Raw genomic sequence first — 22072 nt, 5'->3', positions numbered from 1 at the left:
GTACTTGCTCACCCGCTGGTAATTGGTGAGCCACTCATCCACGTCTTCGCCAGCCTTGCCAGAAAAGGTCCGCGGCTCACGGTAATGCTGCCATGCGGTGCCGCTAGACCTGGCTGCCGTGCGTCGCCGTCTTGGATCATTGTGGTGGTCAAAGGGGGAAGCCTAGCGAGTCGTCGGTTCGAACGAGGAAGAGAGGAATCCGTGGTGATCGTTGCAGCACCTTCCACCACACTGTTAAGGTTTATTTACAGAGTGATTCCGCACCTTAGCCTGATGTGCTAAACAACAGATGATGAGCTTCCTCTTCTTTTACCTCTATTCCGGAAAGCCTCTTTTTGCACTTCCTTCTCTTCTTCTGTGCGCACGCCTGATAATATGATCTAGCTGATCTGTAGACTATGGACCAGTACTCTAAGCTGGACCGCACCATCGATCGATATAGGTGCAGAAAACATGCCCTATGAGACCTGAGTGTTTCCGAGAGAGATCCTTCTGTATGATTACGTTTTATGGCTTTCCTTTTTAGAATGTTTATATGAGGCGAAAGTGTAAGTTTTCTGTCCAATTTTAGGACAAAAATGTATGTTCTCTCTTTACTGGCAAGTCAGTCCCATTAAGGTGTAGCTTGAGATTGATCTGTATGCCTCGTTACAGCGATAACTTTACTGCCGCTGTCTTCTGTGGGGAAATTTCATCCGATATTTATGAGCCCATGGCTAGTTAATTTAGTGTAATTAGTACTTGTTTTTCACAAATTGGTGGGATAGAGGATGTGCAGGCTGTTTGAAGATCTTCGCCACAAAGGGAGAACATAATGAATTTAGGAATTACCTTATTTATAGAATTCGTTTTTACAGCAAAGTGTTGTGCCAAAAATACCCCCCTGAGGTACCCCGTCTTCTTGAATAAACTTTCATGCATGGTGGCATCGAAACGTAGTTGAAATGAACGACCTAATACAAAGTCCTTCAAAACATTTAGCATCCGACCCGGATGCATAAATCTGCTGTATCTGGTAGGATCCGAAACGTTCAAGTCGTATCGTATGCTTTTCCATGTTAAAGAAAACAGCCAGGTCAAACCAAACAACGAGTGTTCGTCGCGCTGGCATCGTTGTACTCGCAGTAGCACCTCGAACTCGTGAAATGAAAACGCGAAGACGCGGGGAAACAATAACCGTTTCAGCAAAGGCTGCAGTCAAGCCGGGAAGACAGGCAGGATCGATTCAGCGGCGCCATTAAAAGTGTTAGGCCCACCTGTAGGCAGCGTTGCAGCGTCCACCTTGCTCATCCCAAAACGATCCTTGCTCCATCTGCTGTGGAGAACATCTATCGCCGAAAACAAAAACTTGCCGCTCTTAATCCGAAATGGATAAAACAAATACTCGCAATTGCGCACTCACCACTGCCGTAGGCTTATGAAGCACAGTGTCACTTCTTCCTACGTCGATCTCTACTGGCATCAGTTGTTTTGTATAAGCCATTAGAATCGTGGAATGAGAGTGCTATTAGGACTCCACCAGGGCTTCAGTGAAGAAGAGACGAAGTTGCTTTGGAGCTCCCGAGGTTATTTGCTCCATTTTAACTGGAATTTGTTCCCATGGCACAACGGCGCCAAAAAGCAGACGGCTACTGTTAGTGCTCAGAACAGCCGACGGGTGCACTCGCGTCACTGGTTATGCCAGTGGCATCCTTTCTGCGGCTGAGCGGAATTAATCGATCACAGAACGGAAGTGTTTAGCCCTCGTGTGGACCATTACAAAGTTCTGCCCTTACTGGTTCGGCCACCCGTTATCCGTCATCACCAACCACCGCGCCTTATTTTGGCTTTCGATGCTTAAGGACACGACCGGTCGCCTCGGGCGTTGTGCTCTACATCTTCAGGAATACACTTTTTGTCGACCACATGTCCGGCCGGTTGCACACTGCACACTAATGCTGATTGCCTGTGCCGCAACCCGGCAGATCCTCCGTCTGAAAGCGAGCGCAACGATGACACCTGCGTGTGGTTCATGTCTGATTTTTTAAACATTCGTCTTGAGCCGCGCTTAGATCTCAAGCTTTGCGGCATTATTAACCGCGTCAGCACTGATCGCCCTGATGCCACTCTTGCTTCGTTTGTGCTCCCTAAGGGCACTTTATACCGGCGGAATAAGAGACCCAATGGCGCTCAGCGTCTGCGTATAGTCCCCGTCCACCTGCGTGCGACATTTCTTCAGCAGCTGCATGACGCAACCACTGCGGGCTGTTGTGGAGTATCTCGCACGTACGACAGCGCTCGCCGGCGCTTCTTTTGGCCACGCCTCCACCACTCTCTTCGTCGATACGTAGCTGCTTGAGACAGATGTCAGCTATGGAAGAATCAATGGGTTGTGCCTGCTGGATCCCTACAGCCGATCGCCATCCTTAAATACCCGTTTTCTTGAGTAACCTTGATCTCCACGTGTCTTTCCCTCTGTCGCCTTCGGGGGATAAATGGGTTTCGGTAGCCAGGGACTATACTACGCGCTACGCCGTTACACCCACCCACCGATACCCACCAGCTTTGCTTTTCTGCGTTTCTCCTTCATGGCGTTATCCTGCTCTATGTCACCTGCTCACTGACCGTGGCCGTTGCTTTCTTGCTCAAGTAGTCGAAAACTTCTTTGATACTGCTTGATTAAGCACTATTTCACCATCGCTTGCCATCTACAAACGAACGGCCTCAACGAACGCCTCAACCTCTCACTCACGGACTTGCTGTCAATGAATATCGGCTGGTCACCATGACTAGGATATACTTTACCGCTTGTAACCGTCGCGTATACTTCCTCCCGTCACAATAAAATTTGTTACTCGCCCTTCTACCTTTTCTTCGGCCGCGACCCTTCACTTTCGTTTGGCAGCGTACTGCCTTCCAGCGCTAATGCAAGTTAATATGTTCATAATGCCATATCCCGAGCTGATGCTGACCGTGTTATTGCTTGCCTCCAACTGGCTTCCACCCCCAACTCAAAACACGCCGCTATGAACCTCGTCTTCGGGATGTTCACTACTCTCGGGTCTATATCATCTCTCTCTCAACTCCTGTACGTATAGCTGGGCTTTATGAGAAGCTCTTGCAGCGCTACACAGGCCCCTACCGTGTTTTACGGCCAGCCACTTCCGCGACATACGAGATCATCCATGTGCACTCACCCCGAGAGTTCGCTATGCCACGTACCGAAATCGTTCATATCACCCGCATGCAGCCAGATGACTCCAGCTGTAGTTCCCCGGCATAGTACGCACGGGGACTGTGCTTTTCGTGGGGGGTAATGTTACATATATGCATTGAAGAAGATAAGTACCGACAATAGAGATAGACGACGAAGCTGAAGCAACAGTTATTGCTTGCCGGAAAACGTCTGTCACCATCTGTTGTGTTTCCTAAATTAGCCTTCTGCACGCATCACTGTATTATCGGCAGCGAAAGCTTACGGGATGCGTGTTTAAAAAATAGAGATACTGTGACGCGTTTTCTCTAAATGATAAGTTGATAACCAATTTATTAGGCGTCATTGTCCGCAATTCGGACATGTTCATTCATACTTTTATAAATCTGAGAAGATGCGCCGAAGTAGGTTTTCGTCTTGCCGTAGAGCTCTTCTTATTGTTTTCCAACGGCTACTACTCTTGCATGAGTATTCAGTTTTACGGTCCCTTCTTTACTGTGTTCGAAATTTGTAAAAAAGGGTGAAAAAGGGAAACATTTTTGGTTGGTTCTGGATATTCAATAGCCGTTCATTTTCGGTTGGTTCGTGATATTCAAGAGCCTGTCATTTTCGGCTGATTACAATAGTTGTAACTCTAACAGTCCACAGAGCTACGCGCACATACCACCGCTTTTAATCTGTTTACATCTGCTAACAATCTGTTTCTGGTTGCTATATTCTTAATAATCCTAACAACATAGTAAAAAAAAAAGACTTTGCTAGCCGAGGCAGTTGTCAGCAGTTAAGTTGCGGCTGGTGGAAATGAAGCGATCAGGAAGAGTAAGGAAAGAAATGGGCAAAATAAGAAAAAAACAGGGGTCGGGCATGTGAGAAAGCCTAAAAACTATAAAAGAATTAAAAATAACGCATCTCTCGCATCCGTTGAAATGCTTAGGCAATTTTAGACTAGTCAAGACACTTTGTGGGAAAGAGACTGCGTAGCGACAGCGCTTTCTTTTTAAAATGTCCTGTCGCCCACGCAGCAATCGCCCCGTCGCCACATACAGAGAGGAGAAGTGACACAGCGCGCTTCTATTGGAGGCTATTTTCCTCATTGGAGCGAAAATAGTCGCCCGCGATACTATTGCTCCGTCCCCGCATACCAGGGAGAAGTGGGCACAGTGCGCTTCTTTCCAGGCTACTTCCTCCTCGCGGCGAAAGGGGCAAAAACGAGGGGGATAATAGAAGACATCCTCCCTCTTTGAGAGCGTTGGTTATCTCGAAGGCCCACGACAGGATTGATTGAAAAAAAAACACTTATGATACAAAAAGAAAATCCTTCTCATTCACGTTCCAAAGATACACATTCATGGTTATGTTATAAATACGCTCAGTATAACCATACTCACGATTTTAATTTATTTCATGGTTAAATGTATAATTTTAGCCCTTAACTTATATTCAGGTGAGCAGGAAGATAAGGCGTTTTGGCTCAGTAGCTATCTCAATGCTGCAAAGAAGTGTTGGCACTAGCTTAGCAGGATGTGCTGGCATATAGCAAGGACATGATACTTTCATTATAGATGGTTCATGTTGCACAGCAATTTAATAAAGGCACGTGCATGCCATGGCAAGCTTGAGTATATCACAATTATTTTACCTTTTGAAGGCCTTTTGGACCTGAAGTAGCAGTGTTGTCATCAACTACAGTTGTGTGCAACTCGAAAAAGAAAGGTTAATCACAGAGTTGCCAAAATATAGACTAGCGGCTGGCATCTCACAAAAAGGACACTGACGCAAGATAACGCGCTCTAAGCATTAAATGCGGGAAGGGGGCAGGGGCAGATCCACCGCTCAATCTCAGCACGTTATTGCATAATGTCTTGCTTTATCTTTTACTGATAAAATGCGTGTACTTCATTTCTGGTTTATTTCCAGCCTGTATCTTGTAATGCCAGGCGCCAGGACGAATGAAGTGTATTTTTCATTGCCTCAAGCTCGAATGAGAAATGTTAAAGCTGGAGATACCTTTGTATTTACGATTCGAATATCAAGGGACGGCTACCTAATCAGCAATGACTTTCACCCTACAAAACGAGTCGTTTTCAACGCAAAGGGTACGCAGACATATCTATCCATAAAGTTCGAGAATAGGATGGATATCATCAAAGTCGAAGCGGTAAGTACTCTTTCTGGTTACTGCCTGGCTCCTCTGTTTTCATTGTGATTGAACATTTTTATGACTTTGTCACACAGTCACAATTGCATTTTGCTGTCATCAGTCATATATTATTCGACTTGTTAAAGTCACTCCAACAATTCATATGAAAACCTCGGCAGTAATAACCTGATGCCGAAATTTCAGTCATGCAACTTGCTCGGAGAACTATCTGCTTCAACGCATAAAAGGTGCAATTTGACCAAGAATGCGGTCAACTATTGAATTTTACCACATATATATCAAACCTGGAATTTTATTTGAAAAAAAAAACAGCCCTTGAGATATTCTATTATTACACAGTACACAAATTTTCAAGCACTCTGACTTCTTTCTTTTGCAGTTTATGTTAAAATGGGAGAACCTATAGGGAGAATGCTGTAAAATATGTTTTTGCTATTGACAGGGAGCATAGAAGCAGCAACATGCTATATAAAAAATCCAGTATATATTTTATAAGTGTACACCTGTAACAAGCATACACTATGCCATTTTGCAACTCTTATGACTGCAGAGTCAAACCCCTCCTTTCAATTGATTTTATTCTACCAGAATGATATACGAACTAAATTACTTTAGATTTACGTTGAAATAATTTGCACAGTTTCTATAATGAGTGTACTCATACAAATTTTATATACACGTGCATATAGCATCTGGCTGTTAGGTACAATATCGTGGGGCGCTTGGAGTGATCTAAAAGTTCTGGGACAGAGTGTTGAACAAGTTCTGCCCATCTATCCATAGAAGTTAGAGAAGTCTTGAGTCGACTGAAAGAGGATTCGTATTCTGGGGTCCAAACAAATTGCGAATCCTTGTGCAGTAGAGAATTAAGGGGGTGGGCAAGTTGCTCAAAACCAGCAATGAAGCGACGAAAATAAGAAGAGAGGCCATTAAAGCTCCGGAGACTTTTCAGGGTGCGTGGAGTTTCGAAGTCGCGTACTGCAGCAATCTTTTGCGGATCCGGCCTGATACCATCGTCGTTAACGAGGACCTCCAACAAGTTGCAATTTGGCCTTTGCTTGAAGACGCGGTAAATGTCTTGCAATCACAAAGCCAGAGATGAGATCGAAAATATTCTCAGCTTATGTACTTGGAATAAGGTGCCGCCACCTCGACCGCTCATTTTCAATCACTAGTGTCATTTAAGACTCGAAACATAGTTCAAGATACCTTAGCTGCACATCACATGTTTTCTCCACTGAAAGGCTCTCAAAAATTAAGTGCCCAAGCTTTTCTGCCCTCGGAAATGAACCGCCAAAGATAGTTTTTGCCAACTTATGCTGAAATGCAGCAGTCCAAACCATAAACTTCGAGCCAAGCACACAGATACGAAAGGGAAATTCGTTGTTGGGCACGGCAATGAGTGCAACTAGTTTACTCAATTCTCGCAAGAATGTCCGTGCAGCCTTTTGTTGAAAGTTGCTCAAATAGGTTGGAGTTGCGGAACTGACTAATGTACGAGACTGGTACACACCGCTTGCGACGACAAACCGAGTTAAACTTCTACTATTCGCTTGTTACGTGATAACTGTTTGAAACGTAATGAATTGGCATTGGATACTTCAATGCAAATTGCTATTGTCATGGTGTTGGCGACTGGGGCTAGATTAAGAGACCCGGTACACGTGAAAATCTACGCTCACAGGTGTAGATAGGTCCTGCCAAGGCGGAGCCGAATCACTTGACATCTTTCGCTCCGAGTGCCCCTGGCATTCATCCCTCCTTAAGCATGACGCACGCAGGCCACACGTGCGCACAAGCGGACAAAAGCAAACGAAACAAAAAGGTTTGCAGATGCCGTTTTTCAGTTACTGCGCAAAATACGGTTTCATTCGCAAAATATGAACTGACTCTGGACGAGGTAGCCGACGGCCTCTCGGCTCTGGGCCATCCGGGAGCACATCGTAGTTGTAGTCGCTGAGGCGCCGCAATATTTTATATGGTCTGAAGTAGTGGCAAATCAGCTTTTTTGATAGTCCGCGGCGTCGAACAGGAATCCACACCCACACATGGTCGCTGGTGTTGTAAGAAGCTTGTCTGTGGCGGAGGTTGTACCGGCGTGAATCCTTGTCCTGTTGCTGGGCGATGTGGACGCGCGCTGGTTAGCGTGCTTGCTCAGCATCCTAGGCAAACTGCTCGGCGTCACTAGAAAGCTAGCTATTTGTTTCACAAGGGAGTATTGCGTCCAGCATCATGCGAACCTTCCTTCCGTAAAAGATGCAAAATAGCGCGAAACGGGTAGTCTCTTTGACTGCCGTATTGTACGCGAATGTCACGTATGGTAGGGTCGCATCCGGAGTCCTATGCTGGCGTCGACATACATCGCCAGCATGTCCCCCATAGCCTTATTAAGCCTTTCCGTTAGCCCGTTTGTCTGCGGATGGTAATCAGTAGCTTTTCGATGCGCTGTATCGCTGAGATGAAAAACTTCGGCCATCATTTGCGAAGTAAAGGCAGTCCCTCTATCGGTAATAACACCGGCAGGAGCACTGTACCGCAGTATGATCTGGTGGACAAAGAAATGGGTACCTTCAGATGCTGTACCACTAGGTAGTGCTTTGGTCTCGGCAGAGGGAGTCATATAATCTGTGGCGATGACTACCCAACAGTTTCAACCGGAAGTCCGAGGGAGAGGATTGACAAGGTCCATGCCGACTTGATCAAACGGTGCGCGTGGTGGTGTTATGGGCATAAGGAGGCCTGCAGGCTTTGCGGAACCTTCCGACTCTAACATTGCCGACAGCTCTGGACATAGCGCTTAACAGTAGTGGCAAGTTTGGGCCAGTAGAATGTCTTTCGTATTTTAGCAAGTGTGCGAGAATAGCCCTAGAGGCCAGAAGTTGGTTCATCGTTGCATGCGGAAATGATTACATCTCGCAGAACTGTCGGTACCACGAGGAGGTAGGTTTTCGACTCGGAGCTAGAGTTTAACTTATAGAGCACACCACTTCTCAGGCAGAAAGTTGAGAGGCTCCGAGAAAAGCACTTAGGTATGGAGGCTGGCTTACCTCCTGAATAATCAATCAGGGCTCGCGCATTTGGATCAGCACGCTGCTGATTAGACATATCACAAGCATCAACAGCTGTGAGGAAACTGCCAACGTCGACCGTGTCTAGTGAAGCGTGCTCGACATGCGCGAGAGGCAGCGTACGTGTCAGAGTCTTCATGCTTATGTCCGGATTTATAGACTATAGCGAGGTCAAACTCTTGTAGGCGAACGCTCCGCCGCGCCATGCGGCTGCATGGGTCACACATGTTGGCCAGTAAATGCAAGGAATGGTGGTAAGTGACTACTTTATATGGGCGACCATAAAGGTAGGGGCGAAATTTTGCAGCAGCCCAAATAATGGCCAGGCATTCCTTTCGAAAAGCTACGGGTGTCACAAAAAAGATGCCGATACTCGTGCGTAAAATTGGTAACAAGTGCCAATGACTGACCACAGTGAAAATGGATCAAACTTCGGGCCACGCAGACTCCTTGTGTCAACTCTAACGCGCCGTTAGTTTCGGCTATTACGTCACCATCGTGAAGAACATTGCTTTTGACATTAAAGAAGGAGGTGGTTCGGGGTGGTAGCGTGACACTGTCCGCATAAACTCGAAGCACAATGAGTGGTCGCTGTTTAATGCTGCAGGCCACCGCTCTCTCAGTAGAAAACTAAACCTTAAGATCGCGGAGGTCAATAATTGCTCCATATTCACGAAAAACATCTACGCCCAGAATCAGGTCAAGCGAACAACGTTTCAGAGCAAGGCAGCTTACCACACACGTTAACTCTTGAATTTGAACTCAGGCCGTGCACAAGCCTAGAGCAGTAATCAGGTGACCACCTGCAGTGCGAACCTGTATGCCAGCCCACGAGTCAAAACCGTCCTGAGAACAGCGGCAAACTTGCTGCTCAAAATAGAATATTCAGCGCCAGTATCCAACAAAGCTCGAGCATGGCAACCATCCAGTATTACGTGTATATCCAACGAAAGCTGCTCGCGAATAACAGGTTTCTGAGTAGTTGGCTGCCCTGCGTCGGTGTACGCGGTCTGCTTCACCTGCAATTCGTTGTAGTTGCGGGTGCGTTACTGCAGCTTCCGTTCCACCGCAATTCAGTGTCGTTGCGGGTGCGTTGGTGCGACATCGGTTCCACCGGAAATTCGTCGTCGTGGCGGGTGCGTCGTGGTGGCAACGAGGTGGCGTCATGAATGGTAACCGCGGACTTTTCCGATGTCGATGCGTAGTCTTTCCGTGTACGCCTCAAAGGGGGGTGCTGGTTTCAGTTTTCCCGCCGGCGACAAAGCGATCAGCCTTGCGCTAGCCATGAAGATCTCGCAGCAAAGTCGAGCCCTCGGCGACGGTGATCGAAATTGACGCAGACGAGACGGAACAGCACGGAGCTGGTTATTGACGAAATCTTCAACGGCTCGGGGCCGTTCGCCATAGCGAGGCTGCGTGGAATCGGCGGAAAAGTCCTCGAAGCCCAGTCAGTGGTAGGGACAGCGCCAATTCGCGATGGATGGATGGATGGATGGAATATAGGAGCGTCCCCTTTGAAAAATTAGCATGATAGCAGCAGCTATCATGCTCATTTATCATGCTCATTTTTCCAGCATTCTATGCGGCACCTGCGGCAAACCCATGCAAACCCGCCAAAGAGGTCCAGTAGCAGGCGCCCCTTGCTCGCTCTATGGAAACCCGCTAGCAAAGCGCTCGTAGCACTGCGAAAAAGGACAAAACCAACGGCAACCCGATTCTGCAGCCGTTTCGCAGCACAGTGGCACATTGTTTCATGTATTTACTTCGTGATCCAGCAATCGGCGCCAGAGAATCGATGCATTTTCAATCTCCGCGGAACGCATTGAAAGTGCTGTCTAGATATAGTCTCGTCAGTTTTTGTCGTACGATTGCTTATTGGCGGGTAACGAGGTACCAATAGTCGAGCAAATCAGATTCTTGGGCTTGATTCTCCAGTCACACGGACATAATGGCGAGACCATCAAGAGGCTGGAGAATCACGCGATGCAGACCCTGAGCCTAATTAGGGGTGGCCAACAGAGCCGAGGGTTAAAGGAAAAAAAATTGATGAAACTGATGCAGGCCTACATCTTCAGCCGAGTGAGCTACGCAACGCCGTATCTAGATTTGAAAGCAGTGGAAAAAGAAAAAATTGAGTCACTAATGAGAAAATGCGTAAAAAGAGCGCTGGGACTGCCCATATGCACATCCACAGAGAGAGTGATGGCTCTAGGGGTACACAACACATGGGCAGAATTTGCGGAAGCGGTGCGAACCTCTCAAATTGAGAGACTTAGCACCACGAAGAAAGGAAGAGTCATTTTGAAGAAAGTTGGAGTAAATCCGGATAGGGGTCCCACGGTCAAGGTGGAGGTAGCTAGAGAAGTCAGACAAAATTTGGTTATTCCCCCGCTGCCAAAAAACATGCACCCGGAATATAACAAAGACAGGAGGAAAAAACGAGCCGAAGCATTAGAAATTAGATTCGGCGAAATTTCGGAACATGAAGTGGCCTATGTAGACGCGGCGGGAGGTGGTGGCAGTTTCACGGTAGCAACGGTCGTCAGCGGCCGGAGCAATCCCGTGACAGCTGCCACTTTGCGCGGGCGGAGCATAGAAATAGCCGAGGAAACTGCGATCGCGTTAGCTTGCGTCGGAACGGAAGCGAAGTTTGTCATCAGTGACAGCAAAACTGCCATTCAAAATTTTAGCAAGGGCAGGATCTCGCCCTTAGGAGCCAGAATCCTAGGCCAGAAAAAGTTGGATAGGAAAATTCAAATAATTTGGTCTCCTGCGCACAAAGCCGTCCCAGACAACGAGGCGGCCCACAAGCTGGCTCGAGGGCCACTTGATGACCGAGGAAGCGGAGAGTGCTTGCTAAAATATGGGGAGATCACGCAGCCCTACAGATTGGATCGTAGACTGTTACCCCCACCAGACCCGAAATTAAACAGCAGACAAGCAGCGGCGTGGAGGCGACTGCAAACTTATACATATCCGCACCCGGTTATGGCGAACCACATGTTCCCTGAGGCTAGGAGTGACAAGTGCAATCTTTGTGGGGCGAGAGGGACCCTCGACCACATAATATGGGAATGCCCGTATTCTCCCAGGACGACGAACAATATAGGCTGTAGAGACACCTGGGAGACCCTGCTGCGCAGCTCGGGCCCTGAGCTCCAGCTCCTACTCGTCCAACTGGCTGAAGAGGCTGCTGGGACCCAAGACCTCCCGGCCTGCCTCTGAGGCGGCGGCACCCGCGCCTTGACCTGCGTGTCGGGGGGTGGGTAGATCACTTTATCTGTTGGACATTAAAGTTAAGACCATCCATCTATCCTGGTATCAACTGCCTTTTTCTAAACTTCCCGAGGGACGGCACACCTACGGATAAGTACGAGTGAACAACAATACGTACTACGCACCTCGACTTCTCGCGTCACGTACAAAATTCGATCGGCGCACGTATAAAGAGCTCCTAGTTTGTGACAGCTTGATCAAAGCGCTTTTTAAGCTATTTCTGCTAAGAACACATCATCAAATGCGCGTAAGGAAGCACTCTACGACGATCGGCTTAATTCTTCGCCGCGTCAGGCAAGTGTCTCGAGATCTGCAGGCCACGCAGCTCGTGACTGCCCTCGATCTTGTACTGCGAGTGTTACGAAAGTTGTGTCCGTTGTGTGATCGCGCTCGCCTATGCGGCCGCTCACTTTTAGCGTTACAGCTTGTCACCCTTGAATAATATCACAGAATTTGTACAGGTTTGTCAGCGACAGGTCTCTGACAACTGCGCGGTGAACTGATCAAGCAGGCACCTTTATTTTTTTTTCATATATCTCAAATAAAGCTGTGATTCCCTGGCGACAGAGGTCACTTGCAGGGCGCTCATTTGGTGAAGGGTTTGAATACGTATCACACCTCGCCTCCACGCCACGCCGTCACGCCATTAAAGCCTAACGGCATTTAAAATGCTTCGAAATGGTTTATTACCACAGCCAGAAACGGTCTGATAGCATTTCATGGTAATTCATTCTTTAATGACACCATACGGCTTCATTTTGCGGCTGAGGCAAAGATCATTTGGCTTCAAGACTTCTGACCCAGTTCTCTGCTAGCTGCCTCCACTTGACCCCCGCGAATTTCTTAACTTCATCCGCCCACCTAACTTTCTGCCGCCCCCTGCTACGCTTTCCTTCTCTTGGAATCCAGTTTGTTACCCTAAGCGACCATCGGTTATCCTTACTTCGCACTACATGTCCTGCCCATGCCCATTTCTTCTTCTTAATTTCCACTAGAATGTCGGTAACTTGAGTTATTTCTCTGACCCACTCTGCACGCTTCCTATCTTTTAATGTTACCCCTGCCATTTCCCGTTCCATAGCCCTCTGGGTTGTCCTCAACTTAAGCAGAACTCTCTTGGTTAGCCTCCACGTTTCAGCTCCATAGGTGAGAACAGGTAAGGTGCAACTGTTGTATAATTTCCTCTTGAGCTATATCGGTAAGCTGCTAGTCATAATCAGCGAGTGCTTGCCAAATGCGCTGTATCCCAATCTTATTCGTTTTGTTGTTTCCTTTTCATGGTCCGGATCTGCGGTTACTACCTGTCCTAAATAGATATATTTGCCTGCTACTTTCAGTATTCGCTACCTAATGGAAACTGCTGTTCGTTCCCGAGGCTGTTCGTTCCCGAGTTGCTTAGCAAGGCAATGTCATCAGAAAATCTCAGATTACACCAATTGCTTTATGGGGTGATAAAAAGCTACTGAGAGAAATAAGAAGAGCTAAAACACTTACTAAAATATTAATGCACTTAGATGCGGGCTTTTTGTTAAACTAGGATGACCTACATCCAACCAACAACAATCATCAATCCATTCATTATTTCGCAGGTCCAAGAAACTCGTTTTTATGCAAGATGTTTGTCAGGTGGACCAAATCATATTACTCGGGTCATTAATTTACCTCTATAGGGTGGCGCGATATACAAGGCACTGATTCCAAATGTATTACAGCTTCATGCACGAAACACAAACTGAACAAAAAAGATCGCAACTACACCTTTTCATTGCTCCTGAAGCATGTATTCAATAAATACCACATTTACTAGCCAGAACGCACTGCAATGGTGCAAAAACCTGTGCCAGGGCAAATATATAAACCCTCCGCAAGAGTTCACTGAATTATAAAGAAACAAAGAAAAATCACTACACCTTCATAGAAAGGGAAGCACGACATATCTGGTCAAAGAACGCGGGAAAATGTATTGTTACATGACGCGATATGCGTGTTCCTTGAATGGCTGCAGTTACTCTTTTTGCAACTTAGAAAAATAGAGCGTTAAATTCAGACGCTTTCAACTCACTTAGTGTTGCTATCATGTATTGCTTGAACAGTTTGACGTTGCCGAAGTTAATTCGCTTATTCGTGATAAGCAATACAGATGCATATAGGCAATTAGGCCCGTCAGCTTGGAGACCATTTTATTTTTCATGAAGTCCGGGGGAATAGGCTCGGGAACCCAAGTGTCCATATATCGACGACGCATCTTAATACCAGTTGTACAGCGAATGAGTGAATGGGTAAAAGCAATATTTGGCCTCTGCAGCCATGCTATGAATGCGTTTGAATCGACTCGGCCCAAAAGCATTTTCCAGAAATTTTATAAAATGGCTTCCAGCTTGCGTGTAATGAAATATAGAAATATGGATACATAGTTGTTTTTCTAATTATATATAATCCCTTGCTGCTACTACTTTCAAGGGAAAATCGCGGAGATGAGCCACCTGTTTCTCAAAAAAAGCTCTTAACATTCGGTTAATATACATGTACTACCGTGTTCTATAGCCTGCGGACAGTGGTGGAATAAACAATGTACTCAGAAATAACATATTAAGGAATAACTAAAATGATATTCTCAGAACTTTCACTCAATTACTTGTGGTACGCGCGTATTAAAATATCAAAATATCGATCCCTATTTTGATGTGAATGACATTACTAATTACTAAATAGCCAGGCCGCAGCCTGGCGCATACAATACCGGGATATTGACGGACAACATGGTGCATTGCCGGCGGTCTTTTAGAATGGCTTGGTAGATATTGGTATAAGCTGAGAGAAAGTGGCCCAATAAAGATAGTTTTTAAAAACTGGCAAAGCCCATATTGGGAGTAAACATATGGGGTAAACGGAAGACAAATTGGTGCAATGTAGCCAATTTCTTGTGTTTTTAATGATAGTTGTACCAATACCGGGGATGTATAGGATAAACATATCCAATGTCGCCTACATTTATAAATGGTAGTACCTACATTGGGTTAACACGCGAAACTCGGTCCATCATTGTATGTGTTGTGAATTGGCTTACCCGATGTTTTGAAAACATAGGCAAAGTTCGGCCTCTGTTGACCACTGTTTGCCAATGCATTTCTAATACTGCACCACTGTCTTGTGCTGCCTGCGGAATTGCAGCAAATGCCACTGATCTAAAGAGCCACCAGCAAGGACAGCTAGATTTATTGGCTTACTAAGACCTCCGACGAGACCTAACAGCTCGAATTGAGTTTATTCAGGCCCTTCCCGACACCTGCAACTGGGAAAAAGTGCATAATGTAGCAACCACCTACCAGACTGGCTACGTGAAATATCTAACGTTGCCACTACTGAAATCGCCATATTTTCTTCTAAAACAACCTCTGCTTCCCACTGCCAGATAAAAGCCAATAACGGAGGAGAGTACAATGTTTACAACGAAACTGACGTCCTCCATCTTCATCTACAGAGAGACAATCCACCTTATTACAACAACCTATACCCATGCAACAATAAGCTAAAAAAGTCACAGTTAAACTGTTCGTATGTTAATATACGAACACATCAGTGGGATGCCATCCTACACTATGGTGTTCCCCTCCTTACTGAAGGGCAATGGGGAACCTGCACTACCTAGGTGGCGCTGCAAGTCTCCTGCAGTGTACCTCACAAATGCTTCTGTTAGCTGCTCGTTTCGCGATAAACGACCGAGCATATTCAGCACCATTATAGATACGCGTGTGCCAGATAACGCCCTAACGCAGGCGTTCTTGATATAGCCCAGATATCTTACACATGCTATGAGAACCTTCTTTATAGTGCGCAATATGATCGTTGTAAGCTCATGCTGGTGACGTTAAAATGCCCTAAGAAACCACCTCAAACATATTTGCTCTCCTTGCTAGGTTATCTGTTACGGCGTGGCGATCGCCAAAGCAAACCTCATTGCAGGCTGCCTGTAGACCTCATGATGAACTCTATTGATATTCTATTAAGGATGGCGCGCAACAGAGCCTACGAGTAATGCTTGCTCACCTTACAGACGACGGCAAGTCCGACTTCACCGCCTACACTTAGCGCGCATAGGAAGCCAAAAGACCTTACCAGCTCGCATTGAAGGGCAGGACACCAGTGATGCCAGGCTCATAAACACTCACAGAGCACACAATAAAAGTCTTGACACCGAGTACTGGTTTGAACCCATATTCGCAGTCGCGGACAAAGAAAAACGTTTGTGACTTATGCGGGCGCCCTTAAATGTTTGCTTCTTTTCTTGTAAAAAAACAGACTCCGAAATTGTGCCCTAAAGAATGAAAGCATCCCAGGCGCTGCGCTTTCGCCATAAAATTTGGCATGCTTTAAATATAAAACATTAGTATAAGAATAAAAGCTTTGTTTTCTTTAGTGGTACTGCTTTTTGTGGGTGTTTAATGTCTCACGTGTTTTTTTTTTTTTTTGCATTTTACCGAATCAGGTTGACGCATCTCTTAGTGGTAATAAAGTAATGCTTCTTTCTAAAAGCTCTCAGAGAAAACACCATCCGCTGTGATATTACCTTTTCCGTTTTTGTGAAAGCACCGATGAGGTTGATTTCGAATGATTGCGCCAACGTCCAACGTTTCAGATTGGTCTACTTGAATATGACAGGCCATCCACCATATTTAGACTAGCTTCCTAATGGAGAGCTCCGAAAGTCGGTGAGAATACTATAGTTCGTCGAGAGCAAGCACGATACTGTGCTAGGTTTTGAAGTTGTTGGCGTGGCACTGTGGCTCAGGTCGCGCCCCGCCGTCGCCTAGCAGTTGTCACGTGGTATATACGGAGAGCCAGGCCATGAGTTGGAGGAGGAAAGAATAAAAAAGGATGAAAAATAGTAGAAGAAAAAAGAAGAAAACGTAGAAGACAAACGAGTAAAACAAGCAGACAAAGGAGTAAAAGAAGAAGATAAACGAAACAGAAGAATAAAAAGAAAAGAAGTTAAACAAAAAGAAATGAAAAGGAAGAAAAAATGACAAGGGTTCAGCGCGCTGAACCGAATGTGAAGCGAAAGCATCAGCTGCGCATGACCGCGAGGTCTTCTTCCTCTTGGTTCTCTTCTTCGTCGCCTTCTTCTCCTTTGCCGTCTCTTCTTCTTCTTTGTCATCTTTGCCTTCTTCGCGGCGGCTCAAGGTCATCGTAGCGCCACTTCATGATGTAGATGAGGCCACCCGGATTATCGCTCTGGCGGTCTGAGTGTTGCTTTCGCTACAAAAGAAGACAGATAACTCGGTAGTTTGTAGAGGCGAACGGAAAAGCCAGTTGCTAGGACAGAAGGTTCGTTCGAACGTTCTGACGGTGGCCCAATAAATACAGATGTTGGCAGAAAAATTCGCTGCACCACTGACTGTTTTCGCTCTGTCAAGGTTAAAGCCATGCTTTAATGCCAAATATTGGTTTTGAGATCCACAACAAAAACTTGAAAAAATTGTTCCCAGGCAATTGTCAGCCAAAATGAGCTTCTTCAAAGCATCCTTCGTTTTTCCTCGGTGCTGTGCTGCAATAACGATTTATTTTGAAAACATAGCATGTCGTCTTTAGATGACAGTACTCAAATCAGGAAGGCACACAAAAAACTAAGGACCAATTTATTTTTAATTGATGAATTTGGCGGCGGGAATAGCGTGCAGCTGTTTGTAAGAATATACAAAGCCTACCGCTATCTGTGCACACATTGAATGCTTGTGAAGAAATTTAGAGATTAACAGCCAAACCAAATACATCCCTGCAGGATAAGGCGCAAACAGCTCTTCCGCGCAAAAGTGCCACAATGAAAATCTACACGCCATACACCTTTTTAACAAAGCGATAAAGACATGCCCTTCTGCATTGAACCTGAATATTCAAGGAGACGAACGATGGAACCCATCAGCCTTGTCTTATTCATAAACCCGATCTAGCACAGCAAAATAATGTGGGACAAATCACGTAAAATGCAAAAATAATAACTAAAATCAGTTTTCACATATTAACGACCTGAACTGACTTCAACTAGTTCAGACGCCTAAGTTACATTGCGCAAGGAGCACAGTGTACTTTGTTGTCGTTTAGGCGGCGGTATTACAGGCAATGAAAACGTAGAGTAGGATGGCGTCTGCCGCTGTGTTCAGCGTCAATACACGTGGTAATAATGTCTACGAACTGCTGCAAGTCTGTTGGTGTTCGTCTGGAAACCAGCTACACTGCCATTGCTGATCTGACTGTAGCTGAAAGCAGGTTGTTTGATCCCCTCTAGAAACTATGCTTCCCTGACCACGACAACACCTTTCTGTGCTGGTAGGGAAAATGATCCGCTCCAGCACGCAATCAGACACACTTCTGCATTACCATTATATTTAGGGCTCGAGTTTAGACTTAGCTGATCCACTACTCGGCTATCACTATTATTCTGGTATTGCTGGACACAGGGAGGCTTCCTCTGATGAGCCTTTCTCGTCAAACTCAGCATTTCAACTCCAAAGCAGATATGGTGTAGTGCCTTCTTTATGCGAGCAAATTGGAGGCATTATCCTACCTTTGCTAGTTGCAAATCCCAAAAACAAAGACTAATTGCAATCAAATAATTAGCTTTAAAGAAAGGAATGCAATTTGATGGGACGTTGTGATTGCCTTTTTTCAGTGTTCAGTGGCGCTAGAGAAGTTTCTCTGGCATCATACAAATTTACAATAACCGTACAATAACCGTTTCCGATATACACAAGGCCACCACCTTAGAGAATTAAAATAGGTTGCTTTCAACTGTTTGTCTTTTTTAAGACTAAAAGAAAGACCGATTGGTATGGATATGCAGCTTTTCTAATTCCTTCCTCGGAGAGAGAAGACGTTTTTACAAATTTCGCAGTTGTCTTCATAGATCAATAAGATTTCAATAGCCTTGTAGTTGGCTTTGATGCACACTAAAGAGTATAATTGCTCCGCCTTGATCATTAGACCAGTCACATGCCAATCCTTGTAGTAAAAATGTTCTCATTACCACCCTGTCTGTAACCGGCTGTAGTGGGTACGTGGTAGCGATTAACGGGCTCCAATCAAAAACGTGAGTTTATGCCATCCATGTTCCCGTCATTCACCAATTACACATCTTTTGTTCCGCAAATAATTATAATTCCGTATTTGGAGTGAATGGATCGAAATAAAGTTTAGGGTCAGATGGACCCTTTTATGAGGATAAATACCATTTTTCAAAATAACACTAGAAGGGAGGAAATTTAAAACACCTGTAAAGCCATAGTATTTCACGTCAGCTGCACTGTCTTCCTACAGCACAGCTCTATACGACTTGTACCCGATCAGTGCCAGCAAAAATATGAAGGTTTCGTGGTTTTACAAAATAATGGAAAGAAAGCTAGTACGCGATAAATTGCTAAAGCAATCGGCGAAAAACAGAGGCCCAATTTAAATGTAGTTTACTGTTCAAGGTCAATAATATACAATATTCTGGTGGGAACACTTTAGAACGTAGATACATTGTGATAACAGCTATCATCTTCTGCTTTATTATAGGTTTCCTCACAGTTCATCAGAGTTGAAGCATTGGCTTTTCCACGTCTATTATACATAAACGTTCAGGCGAGGTCTTGCAATTTAGCTCTAATAGTGTTGCAAAGAAGAAATCGGCAGTGGCGCTAGAAGAGCCCGCGCGTTAGGCCAGTAATAAAATCATTGTTCATACTATCGCCATGTGTGCTGTGCGATGTCAGCGCACGTTAAAGATCCCCAGGTGGTCGAAATTACTCCGTAGCCCTCCACTACGGCTCCCCTTTCTCTCTATCCACTTTCACTCCCACCTTCATCCCTTCCCTTACGGCGCGGTTCAGGTGTCCACAGAGCAAGTGTGACAGATACTGCGCCTTTCGCTTCCTATGAACCAACCAACCAACCAACTATCGCCATGTTGAGGCGCCTTCTTGCTTGTCACAACGTAGCATTTTGATGGAGGTGCGGGGTGTACGTAATCACCATCCTCACCTTTGAGCATCGACGCCATCTGTCAGCCGGGACCATCGACCCAGAGCCTTGAGATAGCGCCGCGCACCTTCGCCCAGCCCTTCCTGGCCAGACCTGACCAGCCGCAACTACCGCCGCCAAGCCCCCGGCCCAGATCTGAAGACAAGGCGCACACACAAACGCATGAGAGACCAAATCAAAGACCCGACGGGCCCAAAGAACCGAAAGACCCGAACACTCAATTCCCGCCCCGCCCGACCGCCCGACGTGGCTTTGAGCCATCAGTCCCATGGATGCTTTGTTGACGGATGGCTGAAGAGCTCCAGGGGAGGCGGATCACTCAAACATCACCGTGGTCATCGTCTTCATGGTGCAAAGCGCATCATTCTCTTCAGTCTTTCCTTGAACCTACCATCATGTTACCACCAACTTCAGCGAACCGATCGGGACGATCATTCAGCGACCCCGGGAAGTGTTTCGAAGCAGATCGGCAGTGGCGCGAGAAGAGCACTCACGCTAGGCCAGCCATAAAATGATTTTTATCCTCTCGAAATGTTATGCCGTCTTGCTCGTCACCACGTAACAATATTCACTATAAAAGACTCCATCAGTGCATGTGTGGTAACTATTTCCCTTTTTTGTACCCCATATTGGGTAACCTAGTTTTCACATGCTTTTCGGTACTGTAACCGAAGGCTGCAAAGGGACTGGAAGAACACATTCGTTAAACCAAAGCAATTTTATATGTGTGTGTACATAATGTTCAAGGTTTTGCTAAGTTTCAGTAATAAATATAGGGCAATAAAATCAGGTGATAAAAAGCTGGATTGGACCATCTCTAAACACATCAGTAATAAGATGTTGAGTCATGCTTCAAACACTGCCCAAGCGTGCCCTAATAAATGTCGGGACTCTCCATGTTGAACTGCTGAGAATCGATAAGGGAAAGCCAGTAGGTTATATTATTGGGTGCCATCTGAAAACTTTCGCGTATTATCCTCTGCACCATCCCAGAAGCTCATGAAGCAGCGCCTAAGAGGCATGACCCCGTTTTCAGGCGTAAATTTCCTACCATCACCTTGGACATGCTGCATGCTACAAGGGCGAGAAAACCGGCAAAATCATACTCCGCGTGCTTTCAGCCCAGCCAATTCCGCATTTTTGCTAGTCTTCACCATTTATTGTGAAACCTGAATCTAAAATAGCAACCACTATCACTTAAGATTTACTGGTCTAGCGTGAATCTGATGGTATCAATGCACTTAGTATGATATGTAGAAATATGCCGCCTCAAATAACCCAAATATTTTTGTCCTTTTCCTTTCAGATTGTGCCACCATATAGAATTTAGAACTAGATATGGCGGTGCTTATAAAAAAAAAACGTGCCTTACATCTTCAGATTGGCCGCATTTAAAGAGGTCTTCAATTGCCCACGGACAATAGCACACCTCTGGATACGATTTCAAATAAGATAATAAACTATTTTTGCAAGTTGTATTTAATACGCATTTATTGTTTACACGCCTGCCTTTAAAAAAATCGGCATCTCATTCATGATCTCCACCCATAGCGTTACATCCACGTTGCATCTCTTGTTTTCTGTTTACGTAATACAGCATAAGCTAAGCTTGATAAACATTGGTCGAAGCTATACTTCAGGATTTTAACAGTAATTTTGTCTTCATTCAAGGGATCCAAACAACACGAAATGGCGTTTATTATAAACGAAGTGAAAGCGTAACTGAGCCGACCTTATTTCGGAATTCGTAGATATCTGAGAAGGATGAAATGATGCGCAAGAACGATAGTGCATTATTGAAAATGCAAGAAATTGAGAACGATAGCGCGGACTCTACGATTCTAAGTGCAAAGTTTAAGCCATCCGCATTTCAATATTCCACATTCATTACTTTAGGCTCATATTGCAGGCCTTATGCACGAATACACCTATATTAAAATTGTGGCATTCCAGAATGTTCTTGACAACATGTGAGCCGAAGTAGAGCTATAAAATGTCTGAGCACAATATTGCATTTTATAGGCTAGAGATTTGTGGGTTGAACAATTCACACATCTCAAGCCAACATAACATCATACTTTACTCAGAATACTTTCCTAATATAAGAAAATAATTGTTTGTTATACAGACATAACTTAAAAGCTCTGAAGTTTATGGTTGCTAATTTTGAACAACTATTTGTTTTCTCCGCAACATTTACCTAGTCATCTTGTTTAGGCCCTTTAGATGCTGTCACATCAGCATCACAATGCTGCTTTGCCAAGTGAGCCATTTTGCCTCCCGTGGTAGGTGTCTACGAAGAAAGCGTGAAGCTAACGTTTTTCTGATGAACCATTGAGCTCGACCCACAGATTTATC

At 45.4% G+C, this 22072-nt stretch overlaps 1 protein-coding gene across 2 annotated transcripts in view; it reads left to right on the top strand.

Annotated features, from left to right (window-relative positions):
* Positions 1-21159, top strand: part of LOC146173936 (uncharacterized) — a 79325-nt gene extending 58166 nt beyond the window's left edge. For both annotated transcript variants that reach the window (XM_084583737.1, XM_084583736.1), the window contains exons 7-8: positions 5111-5351; positions 21021-21159. In XM_084583737.1, the coding sequence (XP_084439863.1) occupies positions 5111-5351; positions 21021-21044 (265 nt within the window). In that variant the 3' untranslated portion in view covers positions 21045-21159. The remainder of the gene's footprint in view (positions 1-5110; positions 5352-21020) is intronic.
* The last annotated feature ends 913 nt before the right edge of the window (positions 21160-22072 follow it).

The sequence above is a fragment of the Amblyomma maculatum genome, chromosome 11 (assembly GCF_055883805.1).
Source record: "Amblyomma maculatum isolate TAMU_Amacu chromosome 11, ASM5588380v1, whole genome shotgun sequence".
NCBI classification, from domain to species: domain Eukaryota; kingdom Metazoa; phylum Arthropoda; class Arachnida; order Ixodida; family Ixodidae; genus Amblyomma; species Amblyomma maculatum.
Note: the sequence above shows the minus strand (reverse complement) of the source record. Positions and strands in the feature narration are given on the sequence as shown.